Below are 26636 nucleotides of genomic sequence, written 5' to 3'. Positions count from 1 at the left end.
AAATTATATTCTTTTATAGATGACTTGGCTCAAAGAAGAAGGCTTTGGAGGCGTGATGATTTGGTCAGTTGACATGGATGACTTTAGAGGATCTTGCGGAGCAGGAAAGTATCCGCTGATTAAAGCAATGAAGAAGGAGTTGCAAGACTATAAGGTCAAGCTGGAATACGATGGTCCTTACGAAAGTACCTCAAGAAATGGAAAATACACTACTAAGGATCGTAAGTAAATTGATGTATGCACAGTCTGCGTTCGGTTTGGACGCTCACGCGTTGTGAGCTTATTTTATCTCTATTACTCTTTTTTCGCGGAAGAAAGATGGAAGCTTACAAATACATAAATGCTTAAATCGAACGCAGTTATAATATATTGTAGAAATCTCACAAAAAAAATAACAGTTACTGTGTAAATTATTGTATGTATAAAAACAAAAAAATACGAAATTTTTTCTAAAATTGATAAAATTTGTAAAAGATGGGTAAAAGGTAGTTAAAAAAATGATTGAAGAATTAATTGTGAAAATAAATTTTGCAGCAAATGAAGTGCTGTGTGACGAAGAAGACAATCATATATCTTATCATGCGGACAAGAATGACTGCACGATGTATTATATGTGCGAGGGCGAGCGCAAGCATCACATGCCCTGTCCTGTGAATTTGGTCTTTAATCCCAACGAGAATGTTTGTGACTGGCCGGAGAATGTCGAGGGTTGCTTACAGCACACACAAGCGCCGCCCGTGTAAAAGTAAACACACACACACACACACACACACACACACAGCAATGACAAAATAATTATTTGCGGTACGTGAAACTGTAAAATAAAAAAAGTGTCAAGAAAGTTTAGGAAAAATAATTTTATTGAAAGTGTTCATCAATTTGCGAACATAAGTATATTATCGTCGCGTGTCAACGAGTTTATCTTCTTTATGAATTTTTTCTTCCATGCATTTTCCCACAAGTACCTTATTGCCTACATCTTTATTCCTACTTTTTAAGAATTTTTTTCCATTCTTGTGTATTTTTACCCCTCGCCATCTGTATAAAGCACGAAAGAAATCATGATAATTACGTTTGTAAATAAAAATAAATTCTTGGAATACCATTTATTTTTATAATTATTTTTTCTCCCGTTTCCCTTATTTATAGAGAGAATTTTTCCATCTCTTGATATTAATCATAGAAATAATAAGAAGCGGTTCTCGTAATTATTTAACTACTTTTATTGGTAAATCTTACATTAAAAAAAGATCACATTGTGAAGACTAGGCCCAAGGAAAAATGTCGTAATATCAACTCGTAGTTAATTGGCAATAAAGACGAGGATGAAGAATTTGACGAAGGCCAACCAGGTTGTCGCCAGGCGTTCGTAATTTCCCGAGCTGAGGGCGGATGCTTGGCAAGCGGTGTGCGGTGTACCCAGAGTCAGCAAGACCTTGTCAGAGGAATAAGACGGAGTTGTTTCCGTGCAGACAGCTCGGCCGGCTATGGTCCTGAGTTGTCTGGCATCGGATTGCGATGCTGTATGAATTTGTCGGGACTCTCTGAGCCACCTGCGCAGCCACAGGCTGAGCCATGCAATTTCGCAATCGCATTCGAGTGGATTACCCGATACCTGCAGTCCACCTAAAAAAAAAAATCATTTCATGTGTTCTCTAATAACTTTAGATACGTTACTATCATAATTATTATAACTTTAGAATTTTTAATAAAGAAAAAAATCTTATCGAATCTGACTTGGATCTTAGTGCTTAAATAATACACTTTGAAAATTAATTCAAAATATTCAAGCCCTAAAATCCAGCTCCAGATAAGGCTTTTTCGTTACTTAGATTAGAATTTCAATTATTAGAAAAGATGTTATAATAAAAATTTTACCAATTATTTTATTAAAATACTTGTATTTATGTTGTATATTGCAAACTCTTACCAGCCACCATATTAGTTCCTACAGTCTCCCAGGAAAGATTCCCGTAAATTATCGACGGACTTAATTCATTAATATGATTGTTCCTTAGATCCAAAGTAAGCTGTGACAATCTCTTCGTCAACGATAAAAAAATATCCGACTGTAATCGTTGAACGTGCGTGTCTTTGATTCTTAATATCAAGTCTCCGCCTTCGATAGTAGAGAACGCTTCAGAGGAAATCAATTCAAGATCGTTTCCGGTGATCGTTAGTTCTCTCAGTTGTTTTGTGAAGACGTTTTGTATTTGATGCTTCAGAAGATGTTCCGTTACTTGAATCTCGACTGTTCGAAGCGGTAAACCGGATAGCAGATGACGCAAGTGAAATCCGTCGGCTTGCGGCCACGTTTGAATTCGCAGGTGTTTTAAATATTTCAGAGGTTGCAGACAATCTTTGTCCACTGATCTCGTCCGATTTAAATTTCTTAAGTTTAATTTCTCTAATCTTGGATAGCCCAAGAAGCTCTCTTTCGTTAATTCCTGGAAAATCATTAAACATATTATTAACGTCTTCAATATTTTCTTCAGAAAGATTTGAAATAGAAGAAAACACTTTTCTTCATTATTTTAATTTTAACTAACCTCGATAGGATTGCCAGAAACATCAAGTTCTCTCAAGAGGCTCAATCTGACACCGGGCATCAATGTTAACGAGTTATTAACCAATAAAAGAATCTTCAAACCTTCTAGATATTGAAACTGCTTGTCAGTAGTCTCGTCAACGTTGTTAAAAGATAAATCCAAATTATTTAAATTTATCAGTGGCAGTAACGGTACGCTTCTAAGACCGCAATTAGCCAGATAGAGATGTCTCAAATCTGGTAAATAATGAAACAGCTCTTTAAAGTTTGCTTGAAGAAAATTTTGAGATACGTTCAGACTCAGTAATTTTCCCAGAGAAACGAATGAATTGTCTGGAAGAATAGTCAGACGATTTTGCGCCAAATTCAAAGATACCAGCTGAGAAGTCGGGAAAGCAGTCGAGTCAAGGTGATCCAGGAAATTTTCTGCCATATTGAGATCCCTCAGAGTATAACCGACTTCTAAGAACGACGACGAGGGCACGACGGTGAATTTATTGTGACTGAGATCAAGGATTTCTAATCTGGTACCTTCAAAAACATCTTTTGGTAACGAACGAATTTTATTGTTCGAGAGAGTCAGAATCCTCAGACTTTTTAGATTTCTGAATTGCTCTGTCGACAACTGCGTTATTTCATTTCCGCCAAGATTCAGCCACTGAAGGGACTCCAAACCGTGAAAGGATTGTTTGCGTAATGTGTCTATCTTGTTGTTACTTAAGTCCAAAGTTTCTAAATGAGGAAATGCAAATGTTCCTGAAACAATATAAATTACAGTTGCTTAAAGATGTTATTTAAAAATCAAAGAAATACCTGTTCTGTAATTTGAAATGCAGGTTTAAATATACTGCATCGTTAATGAAAATTAAAGCATTGAGAATTGATTTTCTGAAAATTGCAATTAAAAAGATAGAAAAAAACTATTTGTATTTTCTCACCGGGATCGATTGTGGCAAGATAATTATTCTGTAGATATAAGTTTTTCAAATCGGGCGTTCCGTAAAACGTATCCGCTGATAAATGGCTAATATTATTGAATCCAAGATCCAATCTGGTAAGATTATTCATTGTAGATCCCGAATCGACGAATGCGATCGCATTGTAGGAAACATTTAAGGCAAAATCGGGACCACCGATCTCTGAGATAGCACCCAAATCCAGCACAGTTAGCTTATTGAATTCCAAATGGAGGAAACGCAAGCTGGACAAACCATACAATGCGTTTCTCTCCATCTTCTGTATTCGGTTATAAGCTAATGATATAGTCACCAGCTTTGGGCAATCTACGATGGAGCCAGATGCCAAGATTCTTATTCGATTCCCAGTCAAGTCAAGAGACAGCAGCTCGGTCAAATTATGGAAACTTGACTCCGGTATTGCCTCCAGGAAATTGTATCCCAATTTGACGTCCCTTAATTCTGGATGCACGCTTGAGAGGAATATCCTTTCGGGCAAGTAATGCAATCTGTTTGATTCCATATTAATGTAACGCAATTGTTGGAAGGAGTAAAAGGCTGTTGCCTCGATTGTCTGAAAGTTATTGTTGTCTAAAACCAGCCACCGGAGATTTGAGAGTGGTCTAAGTGCACGCTGTGGAAAAACGTCTGTGGCGAAGGCGAAGCTCAATTCGAGAATGTCTAGACTCTCCTCGAGACCAACAAAACAGTCATCATCCAGTTCCGTCAAATGATTGAAGGACAGGCTGAGCTCTTTCAGTTTACCTAAGAGAAAGCTCTATTAAAAACAAATTCACATACATATATAATTATAATATCTGTCAATGTTATTTGTATCATTAATTCTCCGCGACACGTAGCGATTATTTCCGACAATATACTTTCACAATCAAAATTATAGTCGACGTACCGGCTCCTTTGAAAGTCTCAGCTTTGAGTTTCGTCAGGATATTGTTCCTGAGCAATAAGATCTCAAGGTCTTCGGCCCATTCGAAATCACCCGGCTCGACGTGGGAGATCTTGTTGTAACCAAGATTCAAGTGCAATAGCCTCTGGCATCTATTTCAAAAATTGATCGTCAGATATGTTGCACCAAACTTTCTTTCCGTTATAATTTTATATTATTAACTCAAATTTTCCATGATTTTTAATCTTTACGGTTTATTTATATAATACAAAACTCTACATACGCACACAAAACATACGCGATTATAATATAAAAGTACAGGTAGTTACGTGCTTTTGCTTTTTAATGTATGTATATATTAGGTGTTGGAATTAATTCGTAGCGTTTTACAAGTGATGGGAAGTACTTTCATTAATGTATTTTTTAATGTTCATGTGAAATAAATAACATTCTTTCATTAAAAAACGCTACGAATTAATTCCAACACCTAATATATATATATATATATATATATATATATTTTAATAAAAATGGATTAATTTTTTATTTATATTTTATACTTTTGTCTTTTCATTTTATAACTTGGATTAAAAATTGGATTAAAAATAAATTAATTTTATTAAATTAAATTACAATATTTTTATAAAAAGTTTACTAAAGCCTTTGTAAAAATAATTACATTTTTTACATCTTTTTATTTTTGGAACTTATTATATAAATGTCGAAGAGACCTGTTATAAAAACATAAATTTGTAATTTAAACAATTATAATGCAACTTGAAAATTATTATTAAAAAAAAATCTGCTCTCAACATTATTAAAATTTAAAAGCAAATAACTTATCTCATATAATAACATTAAAAATACCTGGACAAAGCAGCTACAGGTACTGCATCCAGACTGTTAGTTGCAAGAGAGAGAGCCTTTAAATGCTCTGCGAATTCTTGAAAGGCCTCGCCGGAAATATTTTTAATCTCGTTGTTAGCTAAATAGAGATAGGATAATATCTTCAACTGGCTAACAGCGCTTGGTACAGTCGGCAAGTTGTTATTTTCTAAATTTAAATATTCGAGACTATCTTCCAGACCGCGAAATGCTTCCTTGTCAACGTTTCTGATGCTGTTTGATGATAGATGAATTCTTCTGGTTTCAAGACGATCAAACATTCTGCGTGGTAATGAGACCAATTTATTTCCCGCTAGATTAAAGTCTCTGACTTTTACAGTGTGATTGCTCAGATTGGGCGTCTTCATCCATTCAATGGAATTCTCGCTAACATCTATGAGCTCCAGATTGGAACTACGAAAATCTGGTAATTCTAGATACCTGAGATCATTTCCTCTCATATACAGCCAAGTTAGTTCTTTAAGACCTCCCAAGGATTGTGGGAATTCTTTCAAGAGGTTATTATTAATACTCAAAGTGTGCATGTTTGGTGGTAAACAATCTTTAAAGAGTTCCTCGATATTATTGCTGTCTAAATTTAACCATACCAGGTTGGCGAAATTCGAAAAGATTCTGGGCACTTCGGTAATCGAGTTATCACCAAAAAATGCGTTCGTTAGAGTCTCTTTGGTGCGTCCCCAGTCGCCATCCAACGATGTTAAATGATTGCTAATAATTAAAACACTTGTTTTGAAAAAATCAGAGTAATTATTTGATTTTTTAATAAACTAAAAAATTTAAGTTTGTTACATACCTGTGCATGTTAAGCCAATTTAATTTCCTTAGATCGCGAAAAACCTTAAAAGGCACATCCTCAAGGGAATTATAGCTTAGATCCAGAGAACGTAGACTGTCCGTAACACCTCTTACAAAAAAGACATTAAAGATATAATTTCTCAATCATCGTTCTTCAAAATTTGGTTCAAGATAATTGCATGAATAAATTAAATTTGGATATGTGTAAATTTATTAATTATTAAAAGACTTGGAACATAAATTAATTCATGCAAAAACATGCAATTAGTTTATCATCAATTTATACGTATAAGATACTTTTATTATGCATGAGGAAAAAAAGTTAACTTACAGCAGAGATTTATCACCTATACCGGATAAACGATTGCTCATTAATCCCAAAGCCTCGACACCTGCAGAACTCGCAAGTGCATCATTGTCCAATACTTGTATACCGGATCCAGCGATATCTAGTTGTGCCACATAACTCACTGATACGTCTAAAACATTTTAGACATATAAATTTTCTTCAATTTGTTTAATTATATTTCGAAATTTTTACTATGTACATACACATGTAATTGTATCATTGCTATATATAACCGTGAAAGAAATATTTCTATACAGATTTTTTTATATAAAATAATATAATACAAATAATGATAAATCTGTATAAAAACACAATGCTTACCGTTATTCTAATAAAATAATCAAAGAAAATCTTTATAATTAAAAAGTAATTCTGATCAATAACATTAAATTCTTAGCATACCAGGAAATCGTGCGAATGGTACTCCCATACAGCTAATATCCATCTTCGTAAAATCGTCATCATCATCCTGAATCCAACACATGCACATTGAGTTGAATGTGCAAGGAACGTTGTAACATCTTATACTGGAGCTCCAAAGGAGGAATAATAATATATTCGTCAATTGAATCACGTCGAATATCATCTATAAACATGTAAAAAAAAATTAAATTTTTATTATTGTGTGTGTGTGTGTGTGTGTGTGTGTGTTTCAGCTTACGCTTACAACATAATTTGCAATAATTTTCAGACTATTCAAGTTTCCAAATATTTTATTATTAATTTTCATTTATTATAAATTTAGAGAGAGAAAATTATTTACAATAAATATTAACAATTTTTTTTTAATTTAATACAATATTTATTAAAATACTATTCGATTTTAACTTCAAATTCATATTTGTATAGTAATATTTGTATAGTAATATTTTCATGCTATTTCAATAGTGATAAAAATTTATTATGTTCGAAACTGTGAAACAAGAATTTTTTTGTATCACTTTAAAAAATTATTATGTCAATATAAAATTACTTTGACCAAACCTTGTCCAGGATTAAATTCAGGCTTTTATGGAGTTCTTTTTCCAGAAACTAACGTATGTCTAACTGACTTCAAAAATGGGAGGCTCATCTCCAGAAAAATGTCGGTTTTCAGGACACTTTCATAGCTCGTTGTTGATTCTGTCCGAGAGACTAGCAAACAAAACGCATCGAAGACTGGGCTCGTGCACGACTTCCAAAGCGCAGGTGCTCCCTGGGAAGCGCAAGCGCATCTCCGAGCGAACTTTATGGATCGAACGTGGTTAAAGTTGCGATAATTCTAACGAAAATGAGTACACAGTATTTAGTTATTATGCGTGTACTGTCGTTTAGAGTACACAATTAATAATTTAATTAACCGTAAATCTAATAAGCAGTTTCTCCGTTTAATCCGTGAAGGTAGCATCGGTATTAAAAAAATTATTATATTATAATATTAACGAAAATTTTTGAATATTCACGTACGCGTAAAATTTTGCGATTGAAATACAGACTTATAAAAATTTGTAAAACTTGAACGATATTACATGCATCAAATCGATTTCGTAACTATTTCACTACATTTCAAACGAAAAAAATGTTTACATAAGTTGATATTTCCTAAAGCTATATATTATATAACAATTCTATAATTCAACTTTGACGCATACATTAATAAAGTAAATTTTGTTTTTTTTAAACAAAAAATGTTATTATACATTGTAAAATATTATATTTATAAATAAAAATGACAATTGTCAAAAGTCAACGTACGTCATTATTCAGCATTTATAGTGATGATCACTATCTACAATATTAAAAAAACGCAATTTATAACAGATACTTTCTACGTAAAAAAATTTTCACGCAAAAGGTTTTTTTTTTATGAGATTACAGAAAATATTTTTCAAATTAATGGATTATTTATTTATTATCTGATTGTGATATTGTAATTGTAAATTATTTACAAGTAGTTTTTGGATCTTGACATATCTACTTTTATATAAGAAGTAAAAAGACGAGGAGATCCACAACAGGAGAGGAGAAGGAACCCAGAGTTTGTCAAAAAGTGAAAGGTTGTCCGTCTTTTCTATCCCCACACGATCTGAATTGCCAGTAAAACTTCTGTCTCCATTCCTCTCTCTGTTCTTCTTTATTTTTCCCTCACTGTGTCGTCCTGTAATCCAATACAAGCGTTTATTGGTATCAACATTTCCAGCCAGCCGGTGACATCCGCGTGAACGCCGTTGATGCCTCGAGGATGATTTTCATTCAATACTTTTCTCAGTAACGTTAAGACGGTCAGTAATGTTAACACGGTGATCTCGCTTATTGATACGCGGCGATAAAGTGAATCTTCATATATTCGTTGAACCGGGTTTTTATTCTTACCGAGAGATAGGCCTGTGTGTGTGTTTACACGCGAATTAATTATCGAGCTGTCATCAAATATTTGTTTACTCATAAAAAACGTGACAAAGAAGAAAGTTGCTAATTTTCTTTCTTTCTTTCTCAATCTCATTTGATATTTGATTATAATAGATTCTTTCGGCAAAAAAATTTTACGAAAATACAACTGCAGTAATTTTATAGTCGCCAAAGGTAAAGAACCGATGCGTATTCATATATTACTTCTATACTTATATTATCAGTGCTCTCAAATTTGATTTGTAAAAGAAAGATAAATAAAGTAGAAACTGTGATATTCAAATAAAAAAAAATTCTTGCCTACAATTTTTACATTTTATTTGAGACAAATTTCTAACATACTAAAACTTTGTTTTATTTATATTGAGAGCCTTAAAACAAATGCAGGATTAAGAGGAGCCAAAATTCGTATTATAACAATAAATATTATACCTTTTCATAAGAAATATCCGAAGTGCGATATTTTTTAAATATAATAATTAATTATATTTTTTTAAATTACTTATTACTAAATTACTAAATTACTTTTATTAAATAAAAAAAGTATTAGAAAAACGTTACGTTAAAACAATTGATTTTTTTCTTTAAATTGCAAACGAGAAAAAAATTAATTACTTTAAAATACTAATTATAACTTAATAGACAGTAGTACATAATAAGTGTAGATTATTCATTTTGAAATAACACAACAACGAAAATTGATAAATATAACCTTCCATTCAAGTACTACGAAACTGACTTGTTGAATCATTCGTATCCAAACAAGAACGAATTTAAGACAAGAAATGCCAGGAATCTTGTTGATCTCGTGATGAATTGCCAAAGTGGCTGTGATCTCGTTTCTTTAGTGGCACCCTCGTTCTTCACAGTCGCGAAGATTATTCACTAATATGGAAGGGACTATTATTTGCATGGAGGAAGAATGTCTGTTAGAGAAGAGGAGGACGAGGATCCTGAAGGAATGCAAGGAAATATTGCAGGAAGAAGGAGCCGAGCGTTATAGCAAAGAGGCTTTTAGAAGACTCTTCCATGATCAGGTATTGTAACAGAAACTAAATGAGAGTAGATACACTAATAAATACTGTATAATAACATAGTAATCTGATTAAATTATATTGCAACTTTAATTTAAATATATTAAAGTATATATTTGTTTATATCTTCTGTTCAATTTTTCGTTAGACATTGAAAATAGATAGTTTTGACAGTAAGAGAATTTCTTTAAAAATATGAATTTGCATTTATAAAAAACATTTATAAAAATTCTGAGTTTCCGTAAATAAAAATGAGTTTTGTAAGTATAAGTAGAATGACATTATAAACTTCAAAATACATAAAAGTGTCGGATAAAATTGTTATGACTTTCTTTAATGATTGCCGCTTTTATCCATGAAATACAAGAAGTATATCCAGAGTTTTATGACACGGATTAATTTTAAGACGGTTTTTTTAAACGTTTCGAAACAGCTTGATATGCATTTTATATAAAGTTCATGTAAGTAAGACATCATCTTTTGGAAGGTAATCGTGAAATTTAGTAAAAAGTGTCGTATCTCTCATGGAAAGCAATTAAATGCAAAATCATAAAATTAGAAAGCTGAGGATATAAAGACAACAATATATAAAAGAAAGATTAAGTGATTTAATTCTATCACGTTCAATAATATACATATCTAGATTATTTCCTACATGGATTTAAAAAAAATTTCTATAAAGTAAAAAATCAATAAAATATTTTATTTTGTTTTGTCACAAAGATATTTATCATATCATAAATATAAACTTCGACTTTCGAAAACCATATACAACTCTAAAGTTCCTAATCTACTAAATTCTTTAGTAAATTAGCACATATATAACGATATGGAAGACCGTCTTCGTGATCGTAATTCAGCACTTTCTTAAAGCGGCCATGAAAAATTGCAATTATTGTAATTATTGGCTTGCCGCCTTACTTTCTTTTGTGAAGAAAAAGAAGGTTCGCGTGGCACTAAACATGAAATGTCGACATTACATCATCTGCGAATATTGGCTTGTCGAGCAATTATGGTTCTTTTAAAAAGCATTTACACGTTTTTTCAATTATCCTTTTTTACCGTGATTTATCTGTATTTAGATAGCAAATATATAATAATATTTATTTAACAAAATAGTTATAATTATGAAGCCAAAACATAAGCAAGTATGATATAAATTTTATAGATTTTTAATAAATATTAATTATAATACGAAATAAATAAGTTTATCATTTCAACTTTTACTATAAAATTAAATTCTAATGTTTTTCTGAATAATAGATTCGAGAGATAATTACCATCGAATACATATAATCATAGATTTTTTTATAATCTGCATATTTCAAAACATAAAAATATCTTTGCTTAAAAATAAAAATATATTTTTCTTAATTTTTAGAAATAATATGCATTATTGTGAGCAATGTATTTTTCACATAGATTAAACTTTATTTATCTAACACACATACATATACAAACTTTTATTACAATTAAATATATTCTAAACATTTCCAATAATCATTTTTTCTTTTTAAAATAAAATAAAATATTTGTATCTCGCTCGTTTCGGTTCATTCTATCACATTATTAGATTGTTATAAAATATTTTATACATGTTTGTAAAATAAATGCAATTCTGCTGCACTTTTACGTTCTTTTTTGTAGTATTAAAAATACATATCTTACCAAAATATATGGAGAAATAATTTTTGTATTTATATTCTTGAATACGTTTTACTCTTGGACGTTTCTCTTAAACAATCACTCATAACAAATATGAAAAAAAAAGTAAAACACGCATTTGTACATACATGAGCATTATGAAATTATAATCGTTATATATCGTTCGCCCAGTCAATCATTTCACACTTCGACAGAAAAACTCCGCTGTCATTATATCGATTGCAAAATGTTTTTTAACAAGCATGATACATACTTACGTTTACATTAAGATGTAAACTTTCAATTTTGTTTAAGATCAACTCATTTAATACTTTGATTTGCAATTATCATAACAATGGAATGAATAATAAGATATGAACAATGGGACAATATTCCTTTCTCACACAAAGATTATCTCTCTACATGAAATGTAAGCATTTTACTTCAGAATAAGAGGATTAAATCGGGCATTCATGTGCGACATCTCTCTTCCAATTATGAGAAGATACTTTGCCGAATAAGGAGAGCTTATGACAAGATTTCCTTATCGGTGATGAAATGCTTTTGACTGAATTTGTGATCTCGAACTATGTACCGATTTATCGAACAATCGTCTCCTTTGTAGAGGATTGCAATCGACGGGCAATGAGTCCCACTCTCGAGAATCCGAGAGTGGGACTCAGGAAAAGAGACCCGAGGCGGCAGTGACGATATGATCGAAGCAAACAAGAGGTTCTATCGAAGGCCCATGGTTTTCGATCAAGGTGGCCGATCGCCCCGAGTGCGAGGCCTTGATGCCTCAAGAGACTCGCGGTCGCTTGAGATCGATCGATTGCGGAGACCAATCGTAGAGCAGAGCACAACGTCGACCGGGACCGACTTCTCGTTTATTAATTATCCATTAACTCTTTAACTGTCGACGTAAATAGCCGAAGCATTATCGATTGTCATTAGAGGAGAAGGTGGCCGCCATTCACATTTTATACAATAACTTTGTTAATAGTCAATTTAAATTTAAAATTTAATGATTGCATTCGTCAAAATATTGTTTTATCGAACCTAGACTTAAAGTTATAAAATATTTATTATATAGGATATGATTTATGTAAAATGTGATGATATTGTATAATGAATCTAAACAAGAGTGGTGCATAATTTTTATTCTTAAAGTTTTTGTTTTACAATTGTATATGATTGTCTGAGATATTTGATTTCTACTTGGACAATAAGTGTAGTTCTTACTTAATAAAGTCTAATTAATAAAGTCAGATTTTTTTTTGTTTATGTGTCTTTGTTATCATATATTGTTAATGTTTTTAAAAAATGAACGGATGAGAATAGTAGACTAGCCACAGCATGGAACTGTATGATTCATTTAGTGACGACTCTTATAGTACTTACTCAAAATTTTATTCCTTTGAAGAGATTTTCCTCAGTGGTAAATGTTATAAATTTAATTCCCTCATGTTCAATCTCGAAAATTAGGCTCATTCGACGTGTTTTTGCACGAAATGGACAAATTTTGCAAAAAGAAGCATTGTTTTGTCTTGCAAAGCGAATGTTTGTGTTTAAAATATATTTTTATAAAAGTTTTATTAATATGTAGCCAAAGATGTAGCTTAAAATACATTAATCTTTATTTTAATAATCTTAGTCGAATTAGTCCCCCGATCCCTAATTGAATCAGATGAAATGTATTAGAAAAATGTATTTTTTTTTATATTAATTATCCCTTATATTAGTTTCCCCTTATTATTAAAATATTATTAGGTAGTCAAATGTATGTAGTAACTGGTGTAGAATTCATTTTTTCGATAAGTCTCTTAATTTCGTCTGGAAAAATTCAAAATTGAAAAATAAATCTATTCCCTACACATATTTAATAACAAATAACACATTCAAGTGTACGTATATTCGTGTAACATACTACGCTCAAGTTTAAAAAGAATGAAAAATATTGTATTATATAATTAAACTAAAATATACTTTAAAAATATTTCAAAATACTTAAAAGTAAAAATGAGATATAATATTATAATATCGGCTATTATATACTAGCATATTAGCACAAAAGTTTAATGGAAGAGTACGGAATAAATAATTTTATCAATAATTACTCGAATTTGCTATCTAATGACATATATAAGGACTATTATATCTACAAGAACTTTAATATAGCTTTTCCTTGATCAATTAAACAACATTAAATGTCAATTTACAGTATTAAAACAAAGATTTTTATTGAAATCTGATCACTTTAGAAATAACAATTATAAATACATAAGACTTAATTTATATTAAATTAAAGTTAAAATAAATTAATTAATTTAACTAAGAAACAAATAATATATATTTTGTTGTACGCAATTAATGGTTTTAATATAAGTTCCTAGTATTGAATAATAGTATAAATCTTTCAATCAAATATCTTCACTTATTGTATTATAAAAATGATTATACTGTTACATCAAATCTATATATATTTGCTGTTTTCGTTATTATTTTCTTTCTTATTTTTGTAATAAGAGATATAAATTCAAAATTATTGATTAAAAACATCAGATACTTTTTGCTTGCGTAGCTTATGTTATAAAAACCGAACACACGAATTAATCATAGCATTATTGTAATGTAAACATTTTTTGTCTGTATGATTCCAAAAGTCATATCAATTGAAATTTTTATTTGGACAATATTTCATTCAATTTATCTTATTAATATTTTCTATTAATCAATACAATATCTTAATAAATCAGCAACATACAGTCATAAATTTTCCTGGTAGCAAGTTATGTTTTGACGTCAAAATGTTTTGATGACAAAGTGACTTGCTATCAAGGTTTATTAATTTTAAACTTTTTTACTTTTAATGATAAATTTTATCTCTAAATTATCTTTCTATTTTTATAATAATTTATCTTCCATCCCTATTTACATTAATATGAACTATATCTTGAATTGTTCTTTAATTCAAAAAGTTCTTTAATAAATATTCAAGTTAAATGTTATTTAAAAAAATGTCTCGTTGTGATTTTGTAAGTCATCAAATATTTTTAAAAAATATTTTGTTATTAAAATATGTTACGAATAACAATTGAGGCATTATCTATATATATATATATCAATAACTATATCTCACGAAATTAGGACACGTTTCTGGATCTCGTACGTGACGAGGGAGCACGCAATGTAATCTCATGACATTGACCTATTTCTTAACGATCGAGAGTGAAATATATATGTATGTATCGGCCGAGATCCATGACAATAATGATCGATATGCATCATATTGATATTAACGTTGACGTGCGTTGACGCCATCATACGCACCTGAGGCTAGAATTTTAATAAATACGCTTCCATTATCACATATTAACTTTGGCCCAGATTACACGTACATGTAATGAGTGTAAGAAACATATTTTAGATAATATGCATATTAAATATGCAGTCTCGCGAATAGTTTGTAATATTAATTTTTTCTCTGCAATTAAGATTTGTACCTTCGTATTCAAAAAAGCAAGTACATTCTGTTAGCTTCTCTTAAATAAAATTGAATTAATGGAAATTTTAGATCGTTCTATTATAAGAATTTGCAACATTTATCCTTGTTTGCGTAGAAAAGTGATACTTTGCTACTTCCAATTTGTCAATGTTTTTTTTTTTTTCAGATGCTTCTTGGGAAGTTATTTATACTATTCGATCAAGATTGTGATGGATTATTGAAACAAGATGAATGGCTCGAATTCCTCAAAGGAAGGCTGACGTAAGGATAAGTTTCTATCATATGAGTATTCATATCTATGTATAAAACGTAATTTTCTAATGGTACTTTAAATATATTTATATTTGTCTTATTCAATGTTGTCTTTATTTCTTTATTAGAAACGAGAAGCAAAATGATTTTGTCGATCAGATTGAAAGTGTTGCATACGTATTATGTGGAGAGAATCCAATAAATTTGTCCAATTTTCGACAGATCTTCTATACTAAAGGGGTAAGCTACCGTATTCTTACATCTACAGAGTAAGCAAGTGAAAAAAAAAATTACAATTAACAATTATCACGTCGTAGATCATTGAAAAATTGTACCGGTTAATTGATCATGAGAACTCAGGATATGTAACACCTACTCAAATCTTAGATATGATATCTGGAGTGAGTAACACCAGGTAATATATTTATTATAAAACTATAAAAATTTATTATTATTATCTTTGTTGTTATTAAATTTCTTAGTTTTGCTTCCAAACATTATTTATTAACTAACTAAATTTTTATGTTAGGCCACGCGCTGGATTCGATAAAGAAAATCTTGAATGGCTGGAAAAGATATTTAAGCAAACTGTTGGAAACGAAGGAGAAATATGCCGTGAAGAATTCAAAACAATCGTCACTTCGAAGAACGTAGGCAGGAAGCATAAGTATTCTTCATCTCTCAAACACGAAATTCTAATTTCTCATTTTTCCGATATAAAAATCGTTATTTCACTTCTTTTCGATGCTATTTTTATTTTATTCTACGTTTCGATTATACAGACAAAATTTGTGTATTAAGTTTTGTACTGCATTACATTTTTTAAAGACAGATACATCAATTTTATTTATTGAGAAAATAAATAAAATCTCAACAAATAAGCTAACATTATTTTGATGACGTTAAAAACGTCATTTTGTGAATATGATATTTATCTTATTATTTTTAGCCTTTCTTTACTGAGAGAGTCTTTCAAATATTCGACAAAGATAACTCTGGTACGATATCGCTTCAAGAATTTCTAGACGCCATGCATCAATTTGCTGGAAAATCTATGAACGATAAAATTAGGTTTCTCTTCAAAGTTTATGATATCGATGGTAATATTTGCACTTAATCACTCACATAAAGTATTTATAAAAAAAATTTATATTTTCTTCAAATTTAAAAAAATAAAATAATCAGTGATAATAAATTATATCACAAGAAAGATTTAAGTATAAACTGCCAAAAGTACATATATTCAAAAAAATGCTAAAGATCTAATGTGTATTTGTGAAAAATTAATACATGTTTTTCAAATGTTTTGAAATTTTTGTCTGGATATAAATTATCTTCATTGCTTCACATTGAATTTTTTCAAATAAAAGGTGATGGCTTAATACAACTTCGCGAACTAGAACATGTTATGAGAGCTTGTATGGAAGAAAATGGAATGAAGTTCAGTGACGAGCAAATCGAAGATCTGACAATTGCACTTTTTGAGGAAGCTGATCAAGATAATAGAGGAGCGATCACCTTTGAAGGTCTAAAAAAACAGTTAGAGAAGCATGAGGGTTTGTTAGAAAATCTCTCAACCAGGTTAGACAAAAAATTATATAAAATAGTACAAAATTTTAAAATTTATGAATCTATAATTAAAAAAGCAAATTTTTTCCTAATTATTTATTATAGATATTTAATGCTCTTTTAATTATTATATGTTAATTTTGAATTATTAAATTCTATCAATTTTCTTAAAGTAAGTACTAAACTTAAGGTATAAAAATATGATAATCGCAGCATAGATCGATGGTTGGTACCACCGCAACCAAAATTAAAGAAAAAATCTATTTTGGATACGTTTTTGTCTCTTCGTCCGTATCAACTCACAAAGCCATACATGAAGAATAATTACGTCTTTATTGCCTTTATATCGATGTTCATGCTTATCAACGTGATTCTCTTCGTCTCTCGTCTCTACAAGTATCGAAATCACAGTGTCTACATAATGTTTGCGCGTGCCTGCGGTAAGAAAAGTAATATGATGTACTCAATCTTTTCTAAACTATCGTGTAAATATCTGTCATGTAATATCTGTCATATAATAATTTTATTTTAAAATAAAGTTTTTTAATAAATTTGGAATCAAGTTGTGTTAATTACTAAGACTTAGATTCCTGTTAAATTAATGTTTAAAAACAAAAATGTAAGAATAAAATTTTTATTTCAAAAATATATTTTAGGGCAATGTCTAAACTTTGATTGCACGTTTATCCTGGTTTTAATGCTGCGCCAGTGCATCACGTTTTTAAGAACGCATAGCTTCAATTCATTAGTGCCCCTAGATCATCATATATACCTTCATAAAATGACAGGGATATTGATTGGAATCTTCAGCATTGTACATACTGTAATGCACCTCATTTACTGCGGTATATTTAATACTTTATCTAATTACTATTTCATACTTAATGTCACCATAATTTAAAATGGTGAAAATCTTTTGTTGAAACTCTAATAAAGATTACTTTAAATTCTTTTTAAGTTGATTTAATTTATATAATACTCTCTCTTATTTTATATTTAATTAAATTAATATTGTAATAATTAATGATATCTAATAATATATATTTGTAGGTACGGTAATAGTAAAAGACGAGAAAATGAATAACGGAAACTATGCTATGTTTGAATGGTTGTTAACCAGTCGACCTGGATATTTCGGTCTGATTGCAGGCAGTGCATATCCAACTGGGGTAATTCTGTTTATTATACTCGTCATTATGATTGTTTGTTCTATGTCGTTCGTACGGCGTGGAGGATGCTTTGAGGTACGAATTTTTTACATTATTATCTCTATTTACTTGTAAATTCAGAATTATAATTTTTATTATCCAAGATGTCTAGAAGCAATAGCTTCATGTCTTTTTAATTAAAATAATTCTTTATTACAAGATATTTTATTGGTCTCATCTGCTATACATACCATTTTGGATTCTGATGATCTTCCATGGCCCTAACTTTTGGAAGTGGTTTGTCGGCCCGGGTATCATATACTTAGTGGAAAAGATTCGTCGACTCGGATGGTTACGTTCTCAACGTGGAAAAACATACATAAGTTCCGGTCTCCTTTTACCTTCGAAAGTGACTCATCTAGTTATTAAGAGACCAACCAATTTTCATTTTCATCCTGGCGATTATGTATTCGTTAAAATTCCGGTGATAGCAAAATATGAATGGCATCCTTTTACTATTAGCAGTGCTCCCGAACAAGAAGGTAAGCTAGAAATTCTTTGCATTTTGATTGATGTTATCTTTTATTATTGTGATTACATATATATACGTATGCATATCTTTCAAAATTAATATATTATTTTTATATTAGATTATATGTGGCTACATATTCGTGCGGTTGGTGAATGGACCAATAGTTTGTACTCGTACTTTGAAAAAGAACAAATAAAACTTCATTGTGCTGACATACTGCCTGCTGAGAACTGTGACGTTGCTTGTGTTCCCCCCAAAAAATCGTAAGTCCGTTGTGATTAAAGATTTATGCAAAGTCCAGAAAGTAATTTTGTAATTTTGTGCATAAAATTTAAAATAATGATTTCTAACAATGGAATTCTAACATTCTTCATTATGCTATATTATGTATTAGTTTTTTTAATATTTTTTATTGTGTAGTTTTATCAGTGGCAAAAAAACACCACTTATTATGACACAGAAAGCCTCAATGGAATCTCAGGTTCACAACCTACTGGACAATCCTTCGTTCGTATCTGATTTATCGAATGCCGTGTCACCTTCGCATGCATCGATTAAGAATAAGTCTACATATTTAAAAACTACAGAACGTGAGACTTATTTAAAAAATAATATATAGTACACACCACACACACACATACACACACACACACGCGCGTGCGTAAAAATCAAAAGGATATAATAAATCCAAATTCGTATAAGGTCTGTTTTCTGTGGCTGAACTAGTGTACACTTTTGGAACTTAAAGAGAGATGGGTACTATATATGTTTAATATTTGTCAAAAGCGAGAAAAAGTTCTACTGCAGTTTAGTATAGGAACAGAAAACAAACCATTAAAGTCACGTTATTATTTATAACACATTTGCATAGTAATTATATTTTCTAAGTTAATATTAAATATTGTATATGGATTCATTTAACAGATACACCAGAATCAAATAAGGAATGGAGAGATGGGTCTGTAAGAAGAGATAAAAGACTACATCAATTTTTTCTTGGTACTAAAATACCACTTGAAAAATCACACTCGATGCCCGATATGCAAATCAAAAATAAGAAGAAAGAGCGACTCGCAGCGTAAGTAAATTAATATTGGACATATTTGCTCTCTCTCAGAAAGTTAATCTTGTCACTAATTTTTTTTCTTTACGTGTTTTATCTCACGATTAAGTGTCTTTAAATTTTATTGTTATAATTATAACAATTATAAAATTTGTAATAAAATATTTTATATACATATAATGATATTTTTATATATTTTGGTAGACTTCGAAAGTATATGAGATCTGAATCGGAAAGGAATTTCGATGAGTGTCAGATGAAATGCGCGCGATTCAAGTCATTGGGCTTAGCTTACTTAAGTCCGCAGAACAAATCATTGGCTCAAAGTTTCCGATACATGCGGACAAAACCGACTATTATCGCATTCAAAACACCCAGCTTTGAAACGGGCGATTATGAGATTGACGCGTTGTCAAGTGTTGGTAAGTTATTGGAAAATATAATAATTCTTTGAAAAAAAATCTTTTTGCAAAATAACGTAATATAATAATAATAATATAGATAATAATTAGAACTATGAAAAATCGTTTAAACTAAATGATTGTATTTATGATGCAAAAAATGTTTATATTAAAAAATACAAGTTCTTTTCATATTATATTTATTTATCATGCGTCATATTTGCAGTGTTAAATACAAATGCAGAAGGAAATGAAAGAACACCCATTACACCGAATACAATGCAAATTGCGGCGGAAGAAGGAAAATTGAGACAAGAGTTTAATGAAGCTGTAGATAGTTCAAATAGTTTAGATTTAAATAATTCTTTTCAACCACCTATAAATTATCCTGTAGGAAAACCACTGGAGGTAAATCTTATTTATAAATAATTTTTATTATGAGCTACGATTTTGTTCTCAAGATTTCTTCAATTAATTATTATTAATTTATTTCGAGTAAATAACGTGTCATTCTAGATCTTTTTAGACGGTCCTTATGGAGCACCGTCAAGTCACATTTTTCGAGCGCAGCACGCTGTTTTAATCGCCACAGGAATCGGAGTTACACCTTTTGCTTCTATATTGCAATCGATTATGCATCGATATTGGAAAGCGAGACATACCTGTCCAAAATGTTCGTTCTCCTGGGCTGGTGAAATTCCGACTACTGTAATGAATTTACGAAAGGTTAATAGATTTTTCTTCTCTCTCTCTCTCTCTCTCTCTCTCTCTCTCTCTCTCTCTCTCTGTAATTTTATTAATCTTGGAATAAAATTTGAAATAAATTATTGATTTTAATTTAAAGAAGAATATTTTATAGGTAGACTTCTTTTGGATTAATCGCAATCAACGTTCGTTTGAGTGGTTTGTAAATTTACTATCTCAACTGGAAATAGAACAAGCTGAGTTAGGTATCACCATGGAACGCTTTCTGGAGATGCATATGTACATCACAAGCGCATTGCAAAAGAGCGACATGAAGGCAGTTGGCTTGCAATTGGCGCTGGATCTTCTGCACGAAAAAGTCAGAAATATCTTTATAATTATACATAATTATTTAAATATTTTTAGTTTTAGTTTGTAAATATTTTTAATTGTGAGATTAGTTTTTAAATTTGTGCTAGAGAATTTACACAAATGACAAAAAAAATTTAGCTTATTAATTTTTTTTGTTACTTCTCGTTGATTAGGAAAAGCGAGATCTCATTACAGGATTAAAAACCAGAACAAATGCGGGTCGTCCTAATTGGGACAAGGTATTCAAACAGCTTCAGGATAAGAAGAAAGGAAAAATTACAGTGTTTTTTTGCGGACCACCACAACTCGCTAGGATTCTTCGGTACAAATGCGATCAATTTGGATTCTGTTTTAGAAAGGAATCCTTCTAATACTTCAAAAGAAAATTTAATAATTATTATGTTAAAAAATATTAACAGAGTTTGCAATTTATCATACATACATTTCTATATTATTTCATCAAATTATAGATACATTTCTATATTATTTCAAATTATACATACATTTCTATATTATTTTATCAAATTATAGATATGTGTGTGTACGTAATAATTGTTTTTTAATCAATTATTTTCTATGATTTTAATATGTACTCACGAATACAATCTTTCTGTCTTTTTTCGGTTATAAAACTTTTAATGTTTAATACGTAATATTTCAAGCAATCAAAAATGATGTTTCCTCTATGTTTTATGTCATTTTTCCAATTTTTAACATATCTTAATCAATATCTTTCATTATTCTAGCCATCTCGTGCAAAATCCAAGCTGTTGCCAAGATTAATAAAAAATACATTTGATGTTCTGTCATAATTTAATAAAATTAATTTCTTATGTTATTTTCTTTTATTATTAAAGAAGAATTGTAAAAATTAAAATATTCTGTTTACATTATTTTTTACTATTTTTTTCAAAATAATAGTTTTACACATTAAATTTTTGACTGAAGTTTTGCAACAAATGAATTTCTAAATTATCTGAAATTAGCTTTTAGTATCAATAACCACTATGGTACACCGATAAAGCTTTTCAATACACATAATTTATATAAACTATGAACTTAAAAAGTCAATTAACATAAAAGAAGAAAAAATAAACAAAATGTTATTTTAGAAACATTGTTAGAGGAAAAAAACTTTCGTAAGCATCAAAATACCTTTATTTATGTATTATTTGATATTTTATTTGTATATTTTTATTATAAATACAGCATCAATAAATAAAAACTATAATCAATAAAAGATATAACGTACATTCTTTTGTGTGGAATAACATTGACTAGAGTTCTTCATTTCTTCTTTATACACTTCAATATTTTAATTGCCGAGCTAAGCTGTTCACATATTTGGCAAATATTAACTGATACTCGCACAATAATGTATGAATAAATGCATTTGTGCAAATTTTTTTCTATAAGGTCACGCGGCAAATATTTAAGAATCGCTACTCAACAGCATAGAAGCTTTATTGCTGTATGTTATGTTGAATTCGCATGGATGTTGGTACCAGGGCTCACCGTCCACTTGCATAGCGCATGGCCGCGATAATTTTATCTAAGAAATAACAATAGTTATCTTATACAATTATAGATGCAAAAAATCTTTTAAATTATTAAAATAAATACCTTTACGTTATTAGCTTGACCAATTCGATGTGGTTTCGAAAGGCCTACTTGAAGCTGAGCCATGTGAAATGAAGAATAAAGCGCAACTACTTCCAACTTGCCATCGTTAATACTTTGCACTTCCGAACCTTCGTTTTCTATTAAATAATACACTTAATTAGTAATTATTATATTTAAATAAATATAATCTCATTAAAGATATTAACCTTCCATTCCCATTTTCCAAAGATCGACACCAGCAGCCCAAGATGGAATGTTAAGTATCACTATGCTCTCAACAGAAGGCAGTTCTATCTTCTTGTCATCTAAATAGACTTCTAAACTTTTATCGAGATCTTTACATTCCCTTTCCACGACTTGTTGTGTGCCAAAGCACAAATACAACAGCTACAAACATGTACAAAACGCACATAAACTTCCTTATTCAATTTGGAATATTTTATTTACACGTTTATTTGAAAACGAAGAGATACCTTATTAAATATTCTATGACTAAACAGGTAAAAGCGACTCTCTCTTGTACGATGAAAATTTAAAGTCACTTGTGCGTCCACACCCACGCTTATGTAATTGTACATGAACAAATTACGATACGATCCTCTAAATCCTAGTCCGCTGAGTGGTTTTATCATTACGGACCACCTAAATTACACGCTGCATGTAGCTCTAATCAATCGGTAATTACAAAATGTACAATTTTTTTTAGCACATACCTATCAAGCTTTACCTTCTCCGCTGCTTGTATCTTTTGCAATAATTCCGTAGGATCTAAGTGCGAATCATGTTGTTTTCCCCATCCTAATACTCTGGATAAATCATTGCCTGTCCCCAAAGGAATTATTGCTACAGATGGAACAGGCTGTTCCGTATAAAATATTTGTTTGTACTCATACTTATGCATATTTAAATGTTTACATCAAGAGAGATTTACCTCTAATTCGAGTTTGTTGATAGTGTTTAATAACCAAGCGACGGTTCCATCGCCGCCGGCTACGAGTATAGTGGATGGAATTTTCCCTAACAAACGGCACCATTCAAGGGCAGCAACTGGATCACGTTCTGCTAAATCTACGATTTGCGCAGGATTTAATAATCTTCTAAACAGTGACAAAATTTGGCCTCCGTCATTGTTTCCTGATTTTCTATTTCCTATCAAGAAAAAGAATAATGAAGAAAAGATATATCCACATCATCAATTCATTACTGTGTCTTTTAAACAATACTTATTGCTATTTTTGTTCTCTTACCTACAATAATGATTGGATTCCAATTAGGCCAATTTGGTGGTGTGACAGAACGAAGATGTAATCTGCGTCTCATTGTGCTACGTCGATTTATTACTTCTAAACTTCCTGGTGGAATGATCATTAATTTGAATTTTCCAAAATCACATATCTGAAAAGAAATATGTTTTTATTTTTCATAATTTGTTTCACAATTTTTTCAGAATAACAAAATAAAGTAAAACGCATTCTATAATGTAATATATATAAAATAATAAATTAAACGTTATTGTACATTCTTAAAAATATTTTTTTTTGGCTACATATGAGCAATCCATTTTGTTATTAAAGTTAAGAAATTAATAAGTATATAAAATTTTGAACGAAATACACGATTATTATAATGATTTCAGTATGTTATTATGATAATTCTTTGCAACAAAAAAATTATTTAAAAATATTTTAAAAAACGAAATATCATTAATCATTACTTCAGAAAGAGAAGATTTGCATCTTTTGTGAACACATCTTTGACACCAACAACACCACCAGTCTGTAAGGCCGGGTTCTACATCACACTCTTCTTCACAGATGTAACACATGGCAACAAGTGGCAAATTACCTTTAAATATAACAAAAGATATTTAAAAAGTAGCACATTTAACACAATACATATATTAATTACAAATTGATAATACCTTTAATCCAATGATGCTTCATTAGCTGATCATTATTGAAAGTTATAGCTTTGCACTTTAGCTGTTTATCAGCAAGCTTTATACAACCTCGATCCGCACACACGCCACAAGAATCACAGAAAAGAGCATCAAGGTTCAATAATAAAGTCTCACAAATACTACAGTAATATGCCTGTATATAGAACAATTTTATATATATGATTAATTTATATAATTTAATATTGTTTTTACTTTAATTAAAATCCATAGACAATCTTTTTGTAAATTAGACTACTACTGTTATATTTTTAATACTCCATGCTGATATAATTATTTCAATCCGATTAAAACGGGATCATGCATTGGTATAAGTAATTTTCTTATTGCTTTGTCGATGTCTTGAAACAATTGCGTATAAATTTAACAATAGGAAAAATATGTATGTTCAGGAAAAGGATATATAGATACTTTTATTTTATCACAAATAAGAGACAGTCTATAATAATCCTAAATTCTTAAGAAATACCTTAGCTGTTTCGTTAATTGCCTTCCAATTATGTTCCTTTGTAACATCTCTTATCTGAATATGAGGACTACCTATGAGGTATCGAAAGAAATTTACCGTAAATACAAAGAAAACAATAGTAGACATTGTAGGCAGAGCAATAGTAATCAGATCTTCGTCCCACATAACGTCGAATTTGTTGTGCAGAATTCCAGAAATTTATAATTTTCTAAAATTAATATTGTGTGTTAAGCATAGTAAATATTTCTGTTTCTTATAAAGAAATTATTTATGCTATTAAAAATACAAAAAAGGTTCTTAAAATACATATTACACTTAAGATATCATCTTATATTCATATTTAACAGAAATAATACTTAATACAAATTGATAAAAAATTAATAATGGTTTTACAATATATAAAATATTCTACAAGATAATAAAAATTATATATTGTATAATTACTTAAAATAAAATAAAGATAAATCAGTTTTATTATATATTGAAATACAAGTTAGAATAGAAATAATTTAAATTTACAAAAATTACAATTCATTTTTGTAATAACTGGTCCTGTTGTGATAAAATAAAGTGTAATAATAATTTGACAGATATGAAATAAATTTAACTTTTCAATTGACACTTACGTTACGTGATAGACGTGATGATCTATTTACTTTTCAAGTTGCTTATATTTCGTATATCGTGCATATATATTGCGTACATTCATATTTTCTAACATCATCTAACCTTCTACAACTATTTTTGCTGGCAAGATTGCTGGTCATCAATGAGCAACCAGTCAGAAATGAGCAACGTTCGATTTTCTTCGATTAATCGACTAATCAATATTCGAATCTTTTTTAAAAATTTCGATTTTCTTGTCGATATTATTTAAATTCGACTAATCGACCTCAACCAAGTCGAAATCGACGAGATGCTAGGTATTATTCTTATCGATATTGTGTCTTTTATTTGAAATTTAATACTAAAATTTATTAGATTAAAAAAGAAATATATACAAGATTTTAAAGATTTGTCGATATTATTTAAATTCGACTAATCGACCTCAACCAAGTCGATATCGACGAGATGCTAGGTATTATCCTTATCGATATTGTGTCTTTTATTTGAAATTTAATACTAAAATTTATTAGATTAAAAAAGAAATATATACAAAATTTTAAAGAAATATAAATAAATCAATAAATATTTATTATTAAAGAGAATTGTTATTAAAAAACAGAAAATAAAAATCTATAATTCTTATTTTTTTCTTTCAATATTATAATCTTTTAGACATGACAGTCTATTTACTTTTTATCTCTTCCAAGGATTTGATAACTTATTTCTTTTATTCGTTGAAACATTTCTCTACATAATTATATTACAATAAACTATTATACAATAATCCTTTTGATTAAATAGTTCTGCAAAAAAAATATTTTTTATTAAATTATAATGATAATAATAATAAAAAATTAATTTCTACCATTTGATATTTCTAGAATAATAAATAAAATAATTTTTGCTTTTCATGATCGATTATTTAGCT

General features: G+C 29.8%; 4 protein-coding genes across 7 annotated transcripts in view; 2 read left to right on the top strand and 2 right to left on the bottom strand.

Annotated features, from left to right (window-relative positions):
- Window positions 1–1105, top strand: part of Cht7 (chitinase 7) — a 28638-nt gene extending 27533 nt beyond the window's left edge. Inside the window, exons 15-16 of the mRNA XM_011063337.2 lie at window positions 20–221; window positions 535–1105. Coding sequence (XP_011061639.1) covers window positions 20–221; window positions 535–743 — 411 coding nt within the window. The 3' untranslated portion in view covers window positions 744–1105. The remainder of the gene's footprint in view (window positions 1–19; window positions 222–534) is intronic.
- A 94-nt stretch (window positions 1106–1199) lies between these two features.
- On the bottom strand, window positions 1200–7657 carry LOC105150326 (chaoptin). 2 transcript variants are annotated; one of them, XM_087410063.1, is made up of 10 exons: window positions 7435–7657; window positions 6864–7047; window positions 6444–6591; window positions 6111–6221; window positions 5279–6025; window positions 4415–4563; window positions 3487–4269; window positions 2550–3304; window positions 1931–2447; window positions 1200–1626 (listed from the first exon to the last, which is right to left on the bottom strand). In XM_087410063.1, exons 2-10 carry the CDS (start codon window positions 7045–7047, stop codon window positions 1304–1306), a joined length of 3717 nt encoding a protein of 1238 aa, XP_087266189.1. In that variant the 5' UTR covers window positions 7435–7657; the 3' UTR covers window positions 1200–1303. The 2 variants fall into 2 exon arrangements, with proteins under 2 accessions (XP_087266189.1, XP_011061640.1); XM_011063338.2 differs by having other exon boundaries at window positions 7446–7657.
- A 785-nt stretch (window positions 7658–8442) lies between these two features.
- Nox (NADPH oxidase) lies at window positions 8443–22300 on the top strand. 3 transcript variants are annotated; one of them, XM_087410235.1, is made up of 20 exons: window positions 8443–9023; window positions 9719–9886; window positions 15199–15293; window positions 15413–15524; window positions 15602–15699; window positions 15814–15934; window positions 16234–16384; window positions 16655–16865; window positions 17067–17293; window positions 17510–17698; window positions 17904–18097; window positions 18222–18543; window positions 18652–18796; window positions 18954–19123; window positions 19458–19611; window positions 19801–20018; window positions 20224–20405; window positions 20514–20723; window positions 20857–21060; window positions 21227–22300. In XM_087410235.1, exons 2-20 carry the CDS (start codon window positions 9740–9742, stop codon window positions 21422–21424), a joined length of 3348 nt encoding a protein of 1115 aa, XP_087266361.1. In that variant the 5' UTR covers window positions 8443–9023; window positions 9719–9739; the 3' UTR covers window positions 21425–22300. The 3 variants fall into 3 exon arrangements, with proteins under 3 accessions (XP_087266361.1, XP_087266360.1, XP_011061636.1); XM_087410234.1 differs by having other exon boundaries at window positions 9698–9886; XM_011063334.2 differs by having other exon boundaries at window positions 9574–9886.
- On the bottom strand, window positions 22210–25904 carry Dgkepsilon (diacylglycerol kinase epsilon). Its single transcript, XM_011063333.2, has 11 exons — window positions 25729–25904; window positions 25103–25310; window positions 24598–24769; window positions 24391–24521; window positions 23924–24071; window positions 23608–23825; window positions 23390–23535; window positions 23150–23318; window positions 22883–23063; window positions 22677–22813; window positions 22210–22605 (listed from the first exon to the last, which is right to left on the bottom strand). Exons 2-11 carry the CDS (start codon window positions 25265–25267, stop codon window positions 22486–22488), a joined length of 1587 nt encoding a protein of 528 aa, XP_011061635.2. The 5' UTR covers window positions 25268–25310; window positions 25729–25904; the 3' UTR covers window positions 22210–22485.
- Between the last annotated feature and the right edge of the window lie 732 nt (window positions 25905–26636).

The sequence above is a fragment of the Acromyrmex echinatior genome, chromosome 10, assembly GCF_024713525.1.
Source record: "Acromyrmex echinatior isolate Ae372 chromosome 10, ASM2471352v2, whole genome shotgun sequence".
Lineage (NCBI taxonomy): Eukaryota > Metazoa > Arthropoda > Insecta > Hymenoptera > Formicidae > Acromyrmex > Acromyrmex echinatior.
This window is presented reverse-complemented; position numbering and strand designations above follow the sequence as displayed.